General features: G+C 31.3%; 1 protein-coding gene across 1 annotated transcript; it reads right to left on the bottom strand.

Moving 5' to 3' along the window:
* Positions 1-590: 590 nt before the first annotated feature.
* On the bottom strand, positions 591-17,716 carry LOC134269147 (inactive ubiquitin carboxyl-terminal hydrolase MINDY-4B-like). The gene is made up of 14 exons (XM_062751368.1): positions 17,654-17,716; positions 16,731-16,748; positions 15,258-15,369; positions 14,064-14,134; positions 13,709-13,828; positions 12,737-12,831; positions 11,959-12,124; positions 10,760-10,825; positions 9,360-9,430; positions 9,003-9,162; positions 4,813-4,899; positions 3,093-3,270; positions 2,733-2,829; positions 591-1,755 (listed from the first exon to the last, which is right to left on the bottom strand). The coding sequence occupies exons 1-14, from the start codon at positions 17,714-17,716 to the stop codon at positions 1,704-1,706; spliced, it is 1,356 nt and encodes a 451-aa protein (XP_062607352.1). The 3' UTR covers positions 591-1,703.
* Between the last annotated feature and the right edge of the window lie 2,657 nt (positions 17,717-20,373).

Genomic DNA, 20,373 nt, shown 5'->3' with positions numbered 1-20,373 from the left:
AGTTTGGAAAGAGAGATAGAGATGCAAATATTTATCGATATCAATATGCGCATCAACCTTTTTTCGGAAACTGAAGTTTTTTTTGTACGGATATTGTCCTTAACCCAAATGAAACAAATCTCTTCATTAAAAAAATGTAAAAGATTGCATGGAATTCCGAGAAGAAATGCTTCATTAATAAGTACATTTGATTGGGCCTCGGGCTTCCTTGTTTTAATTGTACGAGTGAACGGATGTTAGATAAGATTAGCGTCGTGATATGAAGGCTAATAAAAGACATTAGGGGTTTTCTACTTTTGAAAAACGACTTCAGATTTAAAGTGGATCTATTTATTACTTATAAATAAAATATTGTAAACAAGAAGAGGTCCAATCTGGTTTTAAATTTTAGTGCTTTCATACTCTAGCATTGATAATATTTTGAAGTCTACATATTCAATAACTAATTTGGTACTCAATTACGCATACAGGCTATAATTTTATTTAATTTTAATATATGTTCCTTTTTTACGAATACAATACAACGATAAAGATTGCAGATCAGATGATCTTATCATATGTTCGATTTGACAATTAAACAAAAACAGAAGCAAAAATAAATCCTTTATTATAAGGCTCAAAATTACAAACAACTGGTTTTTGAAAATGCATAAACACTGAAAGAATTGTTTGCTGGAAAATTTGTTGAGGCAATGTAATAAAATCAGAGAAATTTAGGTTTGTTTCGACTGAACACTAGCCTAAGCCTATAAAAAATGTAACTTTTGTCTCTCTAGAAAGTTGAACTGCTACACTGAAAAAAAAAGTTTTGATTGTACTAAGGAGCATCGTTTTAAGGTAAATTACAAGTAAAACATTGCCAGCAAAAATCATATTCTCCATAAATATGATGGGTCTTTTTTCTGATAAATGCAACAGTGATAAAAAAAACTCCAACTTGATAAGACTTTTAAGAAGAAGTGTTACAGAAACTCATAATTAAAATACATATTCATGTACGAAATATCCTTGTTTAAAAATGAGGTAAAGAATATAATACAAATGCTGATGTACTTTGATTATACAACAAGTCAATTTCCTTAAAACACTCTAAATGCAGTTGAAAATACAAGCATACATGTATATATCACTATAAAAACTATCATTATTATACACACAAACACTTAAATAGCAAAAAACACTTAAAAATATCCTTAACAGCAGCATGGGAATAAATAATGAGGTACACATGGTGGATATTTTGAGTTTATGACTAGATTCTGTTATCAACATGAATATAGTCGTCTCTCTTAAGACTGATAAAATATCCTTTAAGATATATCGTTTTTCATGTTTATTAATTATTTTATCTTAAAAGATAATCAATACTTCATTTTGTAAAAAGAATTACATTTAAAAAAAAAGATTAAAGTCTCGAATTCGAACATTTCTTGAAAATATTCATGCTGGTCTTCCATTATCCTTTCAAAACTAATTAAATATACATTTAATAAAAATTATGGTGTAGATTTTCATCAAAATCTAACAATTTTTTAAAACAATTCTGGTGTAGAGTATGTTTACAAATTTTGATTGATATGATAGTCTTTTAAGATGAGAAATGCATAATATGAAAAATAAAACTGTTGCGACAGTCTCCTCCTATAATAGGCCGATATGTCAATGATCAGTGATTGCATAGATGAGAAGCGATTGGTTGGTCGTCAATAGAAAGGTAGCACACCATCAGGCCAGTCTATAGCTGCACCATACCACCTAAGTAAATCACAAATAAAACTTATCAATTATTTATGAAACTATTTGGATTATTATTTTTCTTCAACGGTATATATACATTTTTTTTATTTCTACATGAATATAATAACTTATAAATTATAACCTTTTTAAATGGAATATGTGGAAATAACGAACAGTATTCAAGATAAAAAAAAATCCCATGAAACAATACAAAATAGGAGCAGGGCAAACACGGACCTCTAAAACATCAGAGGTGGTATCAGGTGCTATGGAGGAGCGAGCATCCCTTTCCAACCGGTTAAACCCGCGATGTGCTCCTTGTCATGATCGGGAAATAACGGAAAATACGTCGTCAATTAAGTTTAAGTTTAAATGTGTAAATAATGGACTAATAATTGGAATGAAAAACGTCAATCAGCATTTGACTCAATGATAAATTATATGCTCTGATAAGGTCATTATATCGACCATAGAACTTTTAAAATGATAACTTTAAACGAGACTGCTGATATTCTTGTTTCTTCAACTTGTTTGTCAATAATTTACCTCATTTTAGAAAGAGGAAGTTCTAAGTTGATACTGCAGGGTTTTCAACATCAGCTGGATTGCATTTGTCAAATTTAACTAGCTTGAATGCAAATACAACTTTTGTACATGTTGTAGGTAGAATTTTTACAGGGATGCTTTAAGCTCAGAAGTGACACATGTACAGCGGGTATGACCAGTCGAGTGGAAGCTCGCTCCTACTTTAAGATGAGATCCAACCACAATATTTCTTGGGAGCTTGGTTTTTACAGTTTATATTGCTGATATGATATATTAAGCTGATCACTTTTCCCACATTGGCAGTCACTTTTTTGACTTACTTTTTTTCTAACACACTCAATTATTTTGTTATAGGATAATTCATCTCTGACTTAACGTTGCCAGAGTTTCGTTTGGCCCTGACCTAAAAATTTTAAACAGAAGAATGTTTAATGCTGGTAACAATTTACTTTGTCATGATACACTTTTCAAGCTGTGGTATTGATTCCTCCTTTTGTCGCCTGTAAAGTTTTGTTCTACCCAGCGCATTTCTACCAAATCTGGTCTCTGAAAACGTAAAGAAAAATATTTTAATAGGTATCACTTTGTTTATAAGTCTTTATTATACAAACGCAAAACATTCAAGAAGAACATGCTTTTGGGGTGAGGAAGATCGAAGGAATACCCGGTATATCCGATATACGTCTTTTTTATTAGAGCTGATAAAAAATATTATTGAAAATACTGTATAAAGCACATCAGTTGAAGCACATATCGTAGATGTTCATGGTGTATATGTTGTACATGTTGATGTGAGTCTTGACTCTTACCTATATGCAACGGACATGCTGGGATACCCGGAAGTCCTGTGTAGTAGTGAAGGAAGAACCTGGTTTCAACCCTCCAATCACTGACAAGGTCTAAATTTGTACTGAAAAGCAGACCAGGATGTCCATTTACTGAGGTCAGCCATATTGGTTTCTTTGGAGTCTTCAACATACTGCCTACCTAGAAAAAGAAAATGCCTGAAGCTTTTAGAACGAAAGAAAACCGCTTGATTCGGTGGTTCTATCATGTCGAAAATGTTGAATTTACGGGGTGGCAGTAAATACAACTGCCACCAGGTAAATTCAAAATTCACAACATGACAGTTCGACAAAACGCATTCTGCTCGAGTACAGTCTTTAAATGATTTGTAAATGTAAATGCAAAACTAAAATGGTGCCATATTCCCTGTAAGCTTCATTAGATAAGACAAACTTTATGCAAAGACTTTAACAACGTTTACCTAGAAGGGTACCAAGTTCATTCAAATTTAAAAAAATGCATGTGCGTAATGACCATATCATCTTGTCTACACAATCTATATACTTTAATATACAAAATGTTAAAGTATTTAATCCAAAAGTATTAAAAAATACGCTCATTCAAGTGTATTTTTGATTTTACTTTTCACGTGCATACACGTGCATACATTTTTGACATACCTCTTGTAGAAATCCATTACATCTATCTATGTTCCCCACTCAAAACCAAGGGAGTTATAGCTGATTAAAGTTTCAGCCAATCAGATTGCAGCGTACGTTCGCGCATGATCATACCTTCTTGTAGACGTCCATTATATCTATCTATGTTTCAAATCTCATCCTGTTTGGTTGAAAACTAAGGGAGTTATAGCTATTTAAAGTTTCGGCCAATCAGATTGCAGTGCATGTACACGCACGTATATGGATGTGCATGGTGACCATACCTTCTTGTAGAAGTCTATTATATCTATATATGTTTCAAATCCCATCCTATTTGGTTGAATACAAAGGAAGTTATAGCTATTTAAAGTTTCAGCCAATCATATTGCAGCGCACGTGCATGCAGCAGCGCACGTGCATGCACGTGTTTTCATGAAAATTGTTATATATCATGTTGTAGGATATCCTAATGCATGGTTATGTTAAAAATTTCAAAGGATTTCATCAAAAAACAAGAAAGATTTTGAGACTTTAGTTTCAGCCAATCAGAGCGAAGCGCACGTGCATGTGCGTGAGATCTTGCTATTTTGACCATGTCATATTGTCTATGCTTCTACTATATCCTTATATTATGAGTTTCAAAGCATTTCATCAAAAAGGTAAAAATTTACGCCTATATCAATTAAATCGGTCATTTCACGTGTTGCTCGTGTGCGCTCTTGCAAGCACATGCACACAAAATGGCATGTTGAGAATGTCATCTTATCTACATATATATAATTTATAATATGTCTATATATTCCAAATATCAAAGCATTACATCGAAAAATGTAAAAATTACGGCAATTTCAAGTATATTGGTCATTTCACGTTGCACGCAAAATGACCTTCGTTCCGCAAATCTACATAACATGCCTACTTACCCTAAAAAGGTTTCCCCTTAATCGGATGTGTACTTTACAAGATCATTCGCGAGAAGAAAAAATGATAATAATTATAATGAGAAACAGAGTAAAAACAATATGTTTTGGGGTAATTAAAAAGCCAAATTTAAAAAATGGACAATAAAAAATAAAAGTAGTACATCAGTCCTATCGTCATCATTTTCTCCTTTGTCCCAGAACAAGAAACCGATCTCACTTCTCTCCTGGATGCCTTTCAGTGGTGTTGCCTAATAAAGTAACATAATGAAATTATAAAGATTAACCAATACATTTTGTGTAAAATATCAGCATTCACTGAATTTCAAAGCGCTGTATAAATATGTTTTTTTTTTTTCAAATTTAGGATTGTTAGTACAAATGTATTGACAAATTAGAAAATATGTATAATGATAAATAGATAATAATAATTTACATGTATAACCCAGAGTATGTTATGTATTCACGTTTTAATAACATATATAGTCATTAGGCTTGAAAATTGTTGCAACACTATTGTTTTGGGGTTTGTACGTACAATACATTTTTGCTATTAGGGTGGATCTTACTAAAAATGTTACTGAATGTGAGGAGTGAGCTTGTCATTAAATAATAATCATACAGGACACTAGTCATTCTGACCAAAGCAGGAGGGAAAAAGATCTTACACATATTAAACATTAAATGAAATGATTATTAAATGATTAAAACTATCTTGTCTAACAGGGGGGAAACGATACCATGCCCATATAAGTATTACATGAAATTAAGGTACTAGTAATATTTGATGCATATGCGTCAAACATTTCTTTGACAACTTACGTAAATATCTCACTTTTGTGAGCTTCATAGTGAGTCATGCACCATCGTTATGTTTCTTAATAAAGTGTTTGTTATAAGCAAAGATAAAACCGATAGCTTGCGATAGACATAGAATACAGTAACAGCTATGTGGGTATTTGATTAGTGTTTATTTTACGTCCAAAAACACAGCCTTACCACAGTTAACCACTGCAAAAAATTATTCAACGCATTTCAAACATGACGAAAAATGTGTGAAATTAATTACACGTTTTTCTTCGTATTAACCACAATAAAGAGAAAAAAATGTTTATTTGGTGAATTATCCAATTTGTAATATAACATGAAATTAAACATGATATTAATTATTATAAAACATAGAGATATCTTTAAAAACCCCAACAATTTATTAAGAAATACTGTCTTGTTATCACAACTGCGTTTGTTCACACCCCAAAAATTTAATGCTTAAATGCATTTTACTTTTGAAAGAAAGCAACTTCTTTTATTAGCATTTTGTGAACATTTAAAATTGAAAACTAAACAGATGTGTTATGCAACACAAACCCATTTACATGAATATTATATGCAAGAGAAGCCATTAAACAGAAATGAAGAAAATTCTGATTATCTACAAAGAGTTTGTCACACACACTGTGATCATTAATTATTTTAAGCGACAGTCTTGAATAACCTCTAGTAGACCTGTTATGGTTTTGTAAGATATATACTTACAAGTTCCTCGAGGTCCACGTCATCCTAAAATGTGGTTGTTGACGTAAGTACGCCAGTTCTTTTTTTTTTTATGTATTTATTGTTAATTTTACAACATTTTGCAGAAAACCATCCCCCATTTCTGTTTAATTCATTGTATTCAGTTTCAGTGTGATTAATTCTTAATTTTTTTATGGTAACAAATGCAGAAAAACAAATCGATAACTTGCATATCCAATTGATATAAAAGTACATATTTTCTTCTTCATAAACCAGATACACGTAAGTTTGGCATTGTTTTCTTAACAAAAGTGTGTCCATACCATTACTCAATAGCTCTTGAGTATATTGGTACCCGCAAACTGAGAGTGTTTTAAGACGTAAAGGCCTCATAGTACATATGTCAAGGTCACTGAGCAATGAAATTAGTAAAATGGTTTGTTGGTGTGACTCAATATCATACATCAAAGTTTAAGGTCACTGGCGATGAGATTAAATGAATTAAAGCCTAAAAATGTTCAATATTATTGTGCAATTACAAAGTGTGTCATAAACTTGACTCATTAAAGCTGTATTTCAAAGATGAGGGTCATAAACTGTGTCAATGGTAATAATTTAGAGAGAGTTTTCAATAGTCTCAATGATCGTTTATAAAAATATATCAAATTAAGAAAAAAATCAAATCCTTTGATACTGCGACAGGAAAAAATTATTATTATAATAGCTGTGTTGCAACCACTATTGAAATAACGACCACTATTGAAATAATTATATCAGTAGTGATTGAGAGTGCATTTCAATAACAAACATAGTTAGTAACCACTATTGAAATACGACCACTATTGAAATACATATATCAATAGTGGTTGAGAGTGCATTTCAATAACAAACATAGATATTAGCCACTACTGAAATACGCACACTATTGAAATAATTATTTCAATAGTAGGTGAGAGTGCATTTCAAGATAATAACAAACATATGTTTTAACCACTATTGAAATACAACCACTATTGAAAAGAAAACATAAAACAACTTTAGTTATCATATTTCAAAATCAATAAATTAGTTCATTGTATCTGAAAACAGAATGTATAAGCCTTAATTTTTTTTTAATAATGGGGATATTTCTATGAAGCTTGCAATGTGGTTTTGGTATTGAAATCGTTGTCAGCAACTGTTAAAATAATTATTTCAAATTATTTCAATATATATTGGAATCATTGTTCAAAGCACTATTGAAATCAATAATTTAATCCATGTTGAAATCTTTATTTCAAAAGTGAACATTATTTCAATAGTGGTTGCAACCTATGTTTGTTATTCAAACGAATCTCACCCACTATTGAAATAATTCTTACAATAGTGGTCGTATTTCAATAGTGGTTGAAACCTATGGTTATTATATTGAAATGCACTCTCACCCACTATTGAAATAATTATTATACCCCCCGCTTGAAAAGTGGGAGGGTATACTGTAATCGGTATGTCCGTCCGTCTTTCTGTTACGCTTTAGGGTACCCATCTCTTATCCGCAACTCCTCTTATACCACTGAGTGAAAGAACTACGAACGATAGTATTGTTCTCCCGCCTACGTCTAAGTCAATTCTCAAAAGTTAACATATTCGAATGATTTTCAAATTTTTTTTTTTGATATTTATATGAATTTTCATAAAACGTTACTTGTTTGGGATACTAATGAGAGATAACTCTATAATTTTGGTAAAACTTGTGTTTTTCACTATAGAAATCAATGGATAACGGAAAATATTTTTAAAACATCTCCCCCCCCCCCCCCCCCCCCCCCGTGAAACAAAGATTCTTTTTTACAGGTAATATTGACTGTCATTTTACAAATCTATGCCGAAGCTTTTTGTGTTTCACGGGGGGGGGGGGGCATATATTTATAGAAAAAAACCAAAAAAATGTTGATTTTTCACCAAATTTAAAGCTATTTACAGCTAAAAAATAATTGTATTTTATTAATTCATATATGTTTTATTTATTTGCGTAAAACATAAGAAAAGATATGAGATACATTTTATCATATCTAAGACTATTTCAAAATATGGTGATTCTTGAAAGTTTGATTTCACTAGAAAATATCGTCTACCCCCATTTTTTTCAAGAGCTGGAATTACTGATAATTTACTATCAAGCGCTGGAATTAAAATGATTAATCAATTACTATAGAACTGTTCTTTGTATTAAATAAAGATTTAATGGCCAAATTGCCATTAATATTGAATTTAATGGGTGTAAAATGTAGGCGGGAATCAAGAGTTAGAGTTCGTAGTTCTTTGATGAAACTTTCACAGAATCTTTATTACATATTGCCATTGTGCACCTCCTATTTTACTTTTTGATCCGACACATATTTTGGATTTCCCAGCCACAGAAAAAACATGCGACTTTGCCATTTTACTCAAATGGGAGGCAGGGGGTATCATTTAGTGAGGTCTTTGCTCACAGTACCTCTAGTTTCAATAGTGGTCGTATTTCAATAGTGGTTGTTACCTATGTTTGTTATTGAAATGCACTCTCAACCACTATTGATATAATTATTTCAATAGTGGTCGTATTTCAATAGTGGTTACTAAATATGTTTGTTATTGAAATGCACTCGCAACCACTATTGATATAATTATTTCAATAATGGTCGTTATTTCAACAGTGGTTGCAACATAGCTGATTATCAAAACTTCTCCATTACTAAAGAATATATATGCTAATATAAAGGTACTGAATAATCAGTAAGAAGTTATTGAAAACAACTGTCAATTTCAGAGGTTACTTTGCTTAACGTGATAAAAAAATAAGAATTTTCCTGTTTCGTACCAGCAGATTTCCACTGTGACTGTAGACAAGGTTTCCATTGTGTAGATAATGACATGCGTGACCCGAGATGATCAGATTCGTCAGAGCCTGTGTGCACTCTTCACGATCGTTCAGAAGCTTGTAATTTGTTTCATTCGTGATCAACATCTCTTCCTTTAATCTACAAAGAAATAAAGTTGATATCTGATTTCTTTTCTTAAATGAATTTAAGAATATCAATAGTTCAATAGTAATAGCAATGCATTTTTATGGGTTGTTGCAAAGTCGTTTTCCTTTACCCAAAATCATAGGCTAGGCATGCTAGATATAATCGTTTCTGTATGATAAGTGTAAGTATAACAAATAAATTTAATATACTTAAAGACTGTCGCAGATAGGACCAAACTGTACAAAAACAGAATACACCCGGGACTCTTGTCAGAGGTAAACTAAAATAAAAAGTGAATCAAATTATTCCTGAACCAAAAGCAAAAGTCAAAAAAAGATACAAATTCGGCACAATGTTAATAGATTCCTTTTCAATTACAACTTTATGTTCTAGATTTTTTTTCTGTTGAACGTCCCTCTCGAAAATTAGATTTTATTGTAGAAAATAACTGCTGATACAGTTAAAGATTTTTGTGTGTATAATAAGTAAGTTCTCAAGTTTACTTGAAATACAACTCATAAGATTTAATCTTTCGCTTACTCAATTTTTAATTTCCTTACTAGAGTAAATCTATATACACTGTAACTTCTTCCATACCGAAAATGACTAGACTATAGCATTTTATTACACAGTCAATAAGACTTCTTATGGGTATTCATTGGGAGTAATAGTAATAATAAGGATGATATCAAATTAACTATGAGTATTATAGATGGATAAAATTTCCCACATTTTTAAAATATTTTTATAAAACTTTATATTTATGTAAGAACTACGAACTCTAACTCTTGATTCCCGCCTACATTTTGCACCCATTAAATTCAATATTAATGGCAATTTGGCCATTAAATCTTTGTTTAATACAAAGAACAGTTCTATGTTAATTGATTAATCATTTTAATTCCAGCGCTAGATAGTAAATTATCATTAATTCCAGCTCCTGAAAAAAGGGGGGTAGACGATATTTTCTAGTGAAATCGAACTTTCAAGAATCACCATATTTTGAAATAGTCTTAAATATGATAAAACGTATCTCATATCTTTTCTTATGTTTTACGCAAACAAATAAAACATATATGAATTAATAAAACACAATTATTTAGTTGTATATAGCTTTAAAATTAGTGAAAAATCTGCATTTTTTTCGTTTTTTGTCTTTTAACATATGTTCCCCCGGTGAAACACAAAAAGCATTGGCATAAATTTGTAAAATGAAAGTCAATATTACCTGTAAAAAGGAATTTTTGTTTCACGGGAGGGGGAAGATGTTTTAAAAATATTTTCCGTTTTCCGTTGATTTCTATAGTGAAAAACACAAGTTTTACCAAAATCATAGAGTTATCTCTCTTTAATATCCCAAATAAGTAACGTTTTATGAAAAATTCATATAAATATCTATAAAAATTTTGAAAATCATTCGAATATGTTAACTTTTGAGAATTGACTTAGAGGTAGGCGGGAGAACAATACTATCGTTCGTAGTTCTTTGGCACATTGCAAAGATGAGGAGATAAAGGTCCATGTAATTCTCTCCTTATTAACTTCGATATGGAGGAATCTGAATATGATATTATAAAAAAGCAATACAAAAATCATCATCATTGTATACCTCTTCAATATTCCTTCTCATGAACGTGGAGAGATCTGTGAACTTTTTGAACTCAAATAAGACAACCTACAACAAAAGCATGCAAGTGCTCTTAATAAAGACAGTGAAATAAATGGTACATTTACATATTTTCACACAAACACATATACACATGTATAACATAAACTCATATCCACTTGCGCTTCGTTATTAGCGGACCTATTTTTCTATTCATATGAAGCATACTGTTCAAAACCATATACATGTGCGTGAAAAGACAAAAACAAACACTAGTTGTGGCCTTCATCTCGACATTTAGATATATGGACGGCGTATTGTCAATAAAAACTGGTACTTTTCATTCTATGTTGATACGATATATCCCAATGGACTTGAAATAAAAGATACCACAGAATCTTCCACATCTGTTTCATTTTTTTTTTATACATTTTACTAGAAAAATACGTTACTGGTAATCTAACAAAAAAGCTTTATGATAAACATGATGACTTTAACTTTTCAGTCCTCAACTTCCCTTACTTATGCAGCAATATACCCTTTTCAACTAGTATACCGGTGTACGGGGTTTATATATCTTAGTTGATGAGCTATGCAGGAGTATGCTCAACGTATGACCATTTCTGGAGTGAGGTAGGTTATTGACAAACAAGTAGATGAAACAAGAATATTAGCAGTCCATTTGAAGCCATCTTTCGTCAGTTCTATGGTCAATGCAATGACCTTTTCAGCAAAACAGAATCTATCATTAAATCAAATGCTGACTGACCTTTTTCATACTAATTGTTAAGCCATTATTTACACAGTAAATTCACTAAATTGTTGGCGGATTATTTCCCGATTATGACGAAGAGCACACGGCCGATGTGACCGGTCGATAGGGAATGCTTACTCCTCCATGGCACCTGATCCCACCTCTGATGTTTTAAAGGTCCGTGTTTGCTCTGCTTTGTATTTTTTGGTTTGTATTTTTGATGGACTTTTGACCTTGAATACTGTTCATTATTTCCATATAGGTTTCATTCACCTGTGTTATTAAACACATTTAATGTACCAGAGCTTTTCGTGAGTTTCAGTCTACATGGTGAGTAAAATGTTTGAAACACTAGTTGGCATGCAGTCTCCACATACTAGGTGATTAGGAGTCGTGAAAAACTGAGAAAGATTTTAATATTCCTGTATATAACATGTATAATGCTTACATATTCTGTGATATTGTCGTCCCGTAGCCTATAGTCCTGTGGGAAACTTCTCTTGTCCTGAAGTAGACAAACAGAACACCGCTTACCATCCCCTGCTTTCCATAGGATCTCACAGAGGGCGCCAATCAAAGACCGCTTCCGCTCAAACTCGGTAGGCTTCAGAGCACTAGGAAGAAAACGTGACTTTGCCTCACAGGTTGCAACTGTATCTTACATATATCATAGTTATGCCTCCTCCTTCCTTTACCTCAACATAACATAAACACCACATATGTTGAAATTGTAATTTATTGATGAAATAAATCTTGATATTTATGTGAATAATATTTAAAACAAATCTCTCTTCTCACATAATCTGATGTACAGCATTTCTATTTTATGAATCGGACAGATGTTGCATAATCCCACTTGTTTGTCTGTCATCAAAACTTTAACCTTGGTTACTTGTTACTGAATTCACTGAGTTTACTGAATATTGTGTCGAAAAAACACTCAATCGAGTTATGATTTATTAAGTTTTTAATTTCGATATTTTCTCATCTGCATTGCAGGTGACAAACTGTTTTCCCTGTACATGTACTGTGAATTTTTAGCTCATGATCTTGAAGGTATAAAACTAAATTTTCTAAAATTCATTACCCAAAGTTGTATGAAGAGATCTTTCAAGATGTAACATTAGTTTTGCACCCCAAAAGCAGGTCACCAAAATCCTCTGCATTGACTTGTTAACATAAAATTTTTATCATATCTGCCTTGGTATCAAACAATTGGTATTTACCTTTGTGCAAGAATGTTTGAAACATATTCTCTGTCAAAGATGAGCTGTTTTATTACGTAGGCCTGCACTGCTAAAATTAGACCTCGCGATCCGCACTGAAAGGGAAAAAAAATAACTTGAAATCAAATTGAAATTTTTATTATCCTTTAGACTAAGTAGATTTGAGTCCGATTTAAGTTAGTATCGACGTGACTTAAGTATCCATGCACATGTTGGATTCATTTTTTATTGGTACAAACAATACAGATTTGTATTGCTGTTTAAATGCTTAGAATTTCACTCCTGTATTGTCGCAAATTGAAACAAAAATATAGTATTGGTACTGAAAACTCTGCAACTTTTTTGTTCGTGTAAGCATTATTGGTAGGGTATTTTTGTAAGTGCGCTGACGCAAACAGTGATGCCGAACTTTAAATATGGTAACCATGTAGGAACCATAACAAATTAATGGGTCATATAACGCTTGATTTCAGCATTAAAAGACAGGGTAGAAAATAGAATGAATGAATTCTGTATTTTTACTACAGTTTAAGTTTTCTACCCAGATAACAATTTTGCAAAATACTTTCCAATTAATGATGTATCCATAAAAAGCTAATATTTCATAGTTGTTCCATTTATAATCAACCAGTTTAAACCTACATATGCATTAAAGTAGGTTTATTAAATTTTTAAGTCTTGTGAAAAAATCAAAATTTTAAATTGTAGCACATTTCAATGCTAATAAATGTACATTTACATTTATCCTTCAATAATTCTAGATAATTTTCAAATCCATAAATTATATGCTCAATAATGTTTTGCAATGGTTAAATAGGTATTCATAATATGATATTATAGTTTTCCAAATTCGTTCAAAATATTCACAGATAAATTATAAAATACATCAGACACTTTGATCCAAAAAGTCTACTATATTAATGCAGAATTAATATATTTAACATTTTTGATGAGATAGAAATTTAAACTCACCCTCTGTGTTTGTAATCCCCAGGGGTAGGGACTCGTGGGGTCCTGGAAAGTGAATGACGACTTCTTCCATTCTCTACAAAATGAGTGGACTGTCGAACCGTGAAGGATCTCTCTAACCAACTGTAAATCAATTCAAGGATTATTAAAGTATTTTTTAAATAGGCTAAAATAGTGTTTTTAATTTTTCATTAACATCAAAAAAAGATTGGACAGTGTGTCTATCCTTTGGATTTCGGATTTGTTAAACTTATACAGAATATCAAGAAATAGAAAAAAAAAATATCTGTGTTTCGTGAAGAGGAATTATCCTAATTAATCGCTATATATCATACTGTACATGTACAAATAATCTTACCGTTGCTGTGTGAACCGTTATGGGCGTCCCACCTAAATTTCGTCCCGATCTGGGGCGGACCAAACTTCCATCTGAGGGTAGAATTAACGAAATTTCCGTCATTGTTATTTATCCTCCTTAAGTTACAGGTATATATACACAGTACTACATGTACTAACACAAACAGATACTAGTAGGACTCCAATGTGCGCCATCAAGAAAGTCAATCTATGAATTTCAATTAGAATAATGGAAGATACTGTGGTGAATTCCGATACAATTTAATGATGAAACCACTGAAGCAAGTCAGATAGGAATCAGAGCAAATTATCTTATTTAAATTATTTACGCAATTTAAAAAATATAGACTAAAGTCCATCCTTTTCTCTGAAGAAAGTGCAACCGCGTCACCTCGCACGTGTAGATTCATCCATTTCCGCCAGCATTTAAAAACTTCTGATGATATTATTTCTCCAATGGGGAAAATATCCAATACTTCATTAATAGGGAGAGAGAGACAGCAAAGAGCGCAATTTCAATTTATCAATCTTATTCTGTCAATTGCACAAATGGAACTTTTACAAGGTATTATACAGATTAGAATATTGACAAACTTTCCTGGCTATTTGTTACAAGAGTTTGCGCAGTTTTTTTTATTGTAATGGTATGTTTTTTGTTCATTTCATTCTGCAAAGACTAATGTTTATTTTATGTAAAATGATAAATTGTTTAAAAATGCATTTCGTTTTATGAGCTATCAAGTGCTGAAGTGATTTTTCAGAATGTCAATATTTCATACCATAAAACACTATATAGAGTCTACGTCATACAAATTTTATGTCTAAATTTATATAGCTATATAATGTACATAATTATGTAACCAAAAATGATTTATTTCAAGCCTCATAATGTTTGTTTTACAGATATGGAACATTGCTAAATGATGCTGTTTTAGTGCATGTAAGAATGGAGAGTGGGAAAAAAAGTAAATGAAAGTGCAGTGTCTAAAAATTATTCCTTGCGGTATATAAACTCGAAACTAATTGTAGCACAAATATCATGTTTCTTTATATAAGGTATTTTTCCAGAGCAGCTATTACAGAGCTTTTTTCTGGCGCTCTTTTCAAATCTTTATTAAAGGCTTCCTGGTTTTCTAAATTAATTCGCATAAGTTTTTCTCTCTCTCTCTCTCTTTCTCTCTCTGTGTAAACTTACCTTTATTGAGATGAACTTCAGGCCAAGATTCTACGTAGAACGTCTTCACTCTCTGTGTAAGTCTTGTCGCTTTTTCATCGTCGGCTGCAGGACTGTTGAATCGAACACGCCTCTATTAATAAAAATTGCGAGAAAATGAAACGATTTCTGATTTTGGCTATTCTTTTTCTCGATTCTGATATGTTTAATTTATCGCCATCTTACACTGCATTGTATTTTCACATCTGCCCTATCCATGGTAATATAAACTCTTATTTCGTACATATACAGAAATTAATACAGTTTCAATCCCTGAAACTTTTTAAAAAAATGAAATTAACAAATAAACTCTGCAAAATTTTGGAGCAGAATATATATATATATATTTTCCATATTATCGATGTTCGGAGATCGGTATTGAAGAACACCCCCCTTTCTTTTTAACTTCTGAATATGATTTTACATTAAAGCATCTCAAATTAAAAAGAGTGCAAATTTTTGAAGTTATCTTTTTGTCTTTAAGCTTCATTGCACAAAGTCCTTCACAAATATATATCTGATTTACTGGCAATGAATATTGAATTTTTTTTTATTTCCAAAGCATACATGCAGAGATAATAGTTTTTAAAGTGAGTTGATAAGAAAGACGTGCATGTTAAATTAATTAGCCTTTGTGAGATAAAATCCTAGAAATACGAGTTATCACAATATTGATTATATAAAGTGTATCAAATTATATTACGGTAGTCATGAGTAGTATATTATGATATTTTCCAGATTTCTTTAAATTCTGCAACTATTAATTGATTAATCGGTGTTTTCACGGGTTGGGGTGAAAATCGACACCTTTTAGTTCTGAGTTTAAGGAGGCAGGGTACATCGATTTCTGCTATCTTCCGTTTGCTAAGCACTCTTGACTTGAAGTAATATCAAGTGATTTCTACAAAAGCTGAATTATATCAAGTCAGGTCTCTGATAGTGCAGCTTTATTACCTTTTAATCTTCCTGCAAGAATACAGGACCATTTTATTGCTGAAGTTTTAATCAATACAACCAGAAACTTGAAGAACAATGGTGTGGCTTGACTACGTTGAACCACTGTTTTATAAAGAGTGTGGGTGAACTATTTGCACTTTGTCAACGAAAATTTCGTTTATTAAAACAGAAGTTCTAAAGTATGATTTCTATTTAAAAGACAACAAAACGTTTTTCTGGCCAAATACATGTAAATTTTTTTTAAATTATTTTAAGTGACAAGGAGTTTGGGCGATCAGCTACATGTATGGACAGACTTGAGACAGTAAAGTTTTGCGAGAGATTTGGGGGTAAAACCACAGCATTCAGTGATCTGTGACAAAAAAACCCCTTCAGATCTACATGTTTTAAGTAAATAACATAGTATGAAAAAAAAAATAAGAGAAAAAGAAAAAAAAAATTATTTGTGAAGTTAATTAGAATGTGGGTGCAAGATTCAATAATAAAAAGAATACGTACATGAACACACTTTACGTCCTGTAAATTTGAGGCAAATTTGAAAAATTCTGATCTCAAAACATGGCATGTGTTAAAATGAAATTTGAAGTAAAAAAAATAGTATGTTAACTGATTTTAAATTGACTAGGCTTTCACCAAATTTATTATTAAACATAAAAATGTAATATTAGAAGTACGAAAAGCCTTAAATATATACTTTTGTGCATTTAATACAAATTTTTATTGTTTAAAGAATCGATTATATTCAAAGTTTTCTCCTGCAAAACTATCTGCAAAGAAAATATTTATTTAGAATTAAATGGCATTATTAATGCACAACTGCCACAGTGAAATTAAATAGACCGGTACATTCAATGCCAGGAACATACTGATATTTTTAAAATTAAGTCTAGATCACCAACTTGCAAAGGTACTGATTTGTTGTCTTTATGCCCCGGGATCGAAAGATCCCTGGGGTATACTGTTTTTGTCCTGCCAGTCTGTCTGTTTGTCTGTTGTTAACATTAACCTTGCCCATAACTATTGTACTGTCAAGGGTAAGTGTATACCACTTCAGTCTAGTCGCACTCCAGAAATGAATTGCCCTGTGTTTCACAAACACATCCTGTTTTTCTTTTTCTTTAATATAAGATGTTTGACAATGCCAAGCAAAACATGAACAAGGGGAATTTATCATCATACATAATAAAACTAAGGCATAAAATGAGAATTTATTGAAAATTGGGTTTATCATTTTTTTTTTTATAACACATCATGTACATATGATTGTTACCTAAGAATTTAATGAACAAAATCCATAAACAAAAGTGGGGCTTTCCTGAATTCTGCCATCGTCATTTTTGGTAAAGGATTAATTTTTTTTTCTTTTTTAAAATTTTTCAGCTACCTACAGTTTTAGATCATATAACTTGGCACACAAGTACCTTAAGATTTTGTTGCATCTTTTTGTTTACAAATTGAAGGATTTTTATCCTTCGAGGACCCATGCTGTAAGATTACTTTTTAAAATAATTTACATGACTTTCCTTTCTAACAAAATTTTCTTGCAAACAAATTTATCGAATTAACAATATATTAAATTGAAATAGACTGCAAAATTATATAGGAAATTCAGTTACTAAAAATAGAAATTTCTGTGAAATGTAACTGCATCTCCTTCAGCCGATCAATATAACTTGGCACACAAGTCCAGAAGGTGCATCAGATTTTTTTTATTTCTGAACGGTGTTGCCGTGAATAAAAACATTGATTGACTGCTCTTTCAGTTTTGTCCTTGGGACTAAGTTGAATCCTTTTTGATCATGAAGATTTTGAGTAGTTTGTTTTCTGTGAAATTCTCTCTCTCAGCCCCTACAGTTTTGGTCTGATTTCAATATAACTTGGCACACAGATAGACCCACGTGTCTTGTTTGCATCCGAGGCCATTCTTTTTCATTTTACAACTCACAGTGTATATCCACACAAGTGATATTTAATTCTGTGCATCGGTTTTTGTAAAACAGTGTTGCCAACAAAAATATTTCTGTAATAAACCAGCATTTTCATTGCTTTTATAACTTGGCACACAAGTAGACTACACTAAGATACATAATTCTGTGCATCAGTTTTTTTTATTTCGAAAGGAGTGAAACAGGAAAAATTTCTGGAAATTGTTTCAAAATGCTGCTCTAATTTTGTTATTTTAATATAACTTGATCTACATGTACATAATTCTTTGCATCGGTTTTTGATTTCAATGAACGGTGTTGCCATGGTTACTAAAAGTGGAAATTTCTGTGAAATTGTTTCAAAATGCTAACAAAAACAAAAACTTACACAATACATTAAGGTACATAATTCTGTGCAAAAAATGCATTAAAATACATTTTTATTGAATTGCTAAAAAATCAATAATTGAATTTTAAAAAATCTTGATTTTATGGCCTACCTTAGATTTTTTTCTTGGTTTACAAACTGAAGGATTTTTATCCTTCGAGAATTTAAAGTTAAAAAATTTACATGACTTTTTTTAAAAATTTTCTTGCAAACAAATTTATCGAATTAATAATATATTAAACTGAAATAGACTGCATAATTATACAGGAAATTCCGTTACTGCACAACTGCACTTTTTTTGGTTGTCCACATTCCAGAAGTCAGATTTTTTTTAAATTGATTGACCTACTTATCCTCTAAGTTGAATCCTTTACAAATATATTGTTTAACTTCTCTCTCTCAGCCCCTGGGGATGATAAACCCACGTTCTTTACAGCATCCGAGGCCATCCTTTCATTTTACAATTCACATATATATCCACTATGATATTTACGGCATCGCGTATCTGTAAAACATAACTAAAAATGAAATAAACCAGCATCTCCATTGCTTTTAAAGGTAAAGATCTCGAAGAGGGGAAAACAGGAAAGGATGAAATAATAGCCTAATTTTGTTATGATTTGATTATTCACATCGTTATTAAATGATCAGTGTTAAAATACCAAACAAGAAAATTTAAAATGACAATAAAAAATCCATTAAAATACATTTCATTCAATTGCTATAAAATTAATAATAGAATTTTTGAAATCTTGATTTTATGGCATTATCGATCAGAATTTATAGTTTTAAAAAAGATCGATTTATTTTAATTCTTCTGGAAATTTTACAGCTGAGTTGATAGGCACAAACATCTATTCTACCGGTTTTATATACAGACATAAGTACGAAGCATCGGAAGGAAAAGCTTATGTGTGAAACTCAAACAAAAAATTAAGAGAAATATTTAGCTGTAGTTAAAGATTTTTATCACATAAATTATCTATGTAAATTTAGACTTTCCTGTCTCAGGTTGCAAATCTTGAAATGGATTGGATATATATGAAACCCCATAAAAAATTAAAATATCAACAAATTAAAACCAAATTTCCAGACTGGCAGATATAAACAATTGGAAATTTTTTTTTGTTTTCACATATGAGCATCTTTACTGCTGTCAACTATCATGTCCTGACTTAGAAAAATCATTTCATATTTGTATTAGTTTTAAAATTTGATCATTTTTGTTTATCTTTATATGGAGCTCGTCTTCTAAAGGAGATCGAAATAGTCTAAAAATGGCCACGACCACCCAGCCCCTCTACATCCATAATATAGTTCGTTTTGAATTAATTTTTAACTTCTTTCATAGCATTGCATATCATTTTACGTGCAAAGGCGTATGAAAATGAATCGAACCTAGCTTGAACACATGGAAGGTATATATGCATCTATGTGTGTGTACTTTGTTCAAAGTTTTCTCCAAGCACTGTGCCAGGGTACATGTACTTCTGGTAAAACCCTGATTGATACAATGTTAAAAACCCTATCGAATGATACTTTAAATGAGTTTTACAAATTGTCATATTTAAAAAATAATCGTTATCAATTACATGTGTAGATTATTGAGATATTAGAAATGTCATAAGTTAGGACAAGGAAATTAAGGCACATGTATGTACCATCCATTCTTTAATAAATAATTTTATAGGCTTCTAAAAATCCATTTCAGTCTAACTTTGCCGAATTTAGTTTGTTTTCCTTCTGTTGAGTACAATTTTAACCACAATTACAGTCAATGTGCTACTAAGAATTATATATAACTTCAGATTGTCTACCTACACAGGTA

The sequence above is a fragment of the Saccostrea cucullata genome, unplaced genomic scaffold, assembly GCF_032062105.1.
Source record: "Saccostrea cucullata isolate Sc308-1 unplaced genomic scaffold, CSIRO_AGI_Scuc_v1 ctg381, whole genome shotgun sequence".
In the NCBI taxonomy this organism is placed as follows: Eukaryota; Metazoa; Mollusca; class Bivalvia; order Ostreida; family Ostreidae; genus Saccostrea; species Saccostrea cuccullata.
This window is presented reverse-complemented; position numbering and strand designations above follow the sequence as displayed.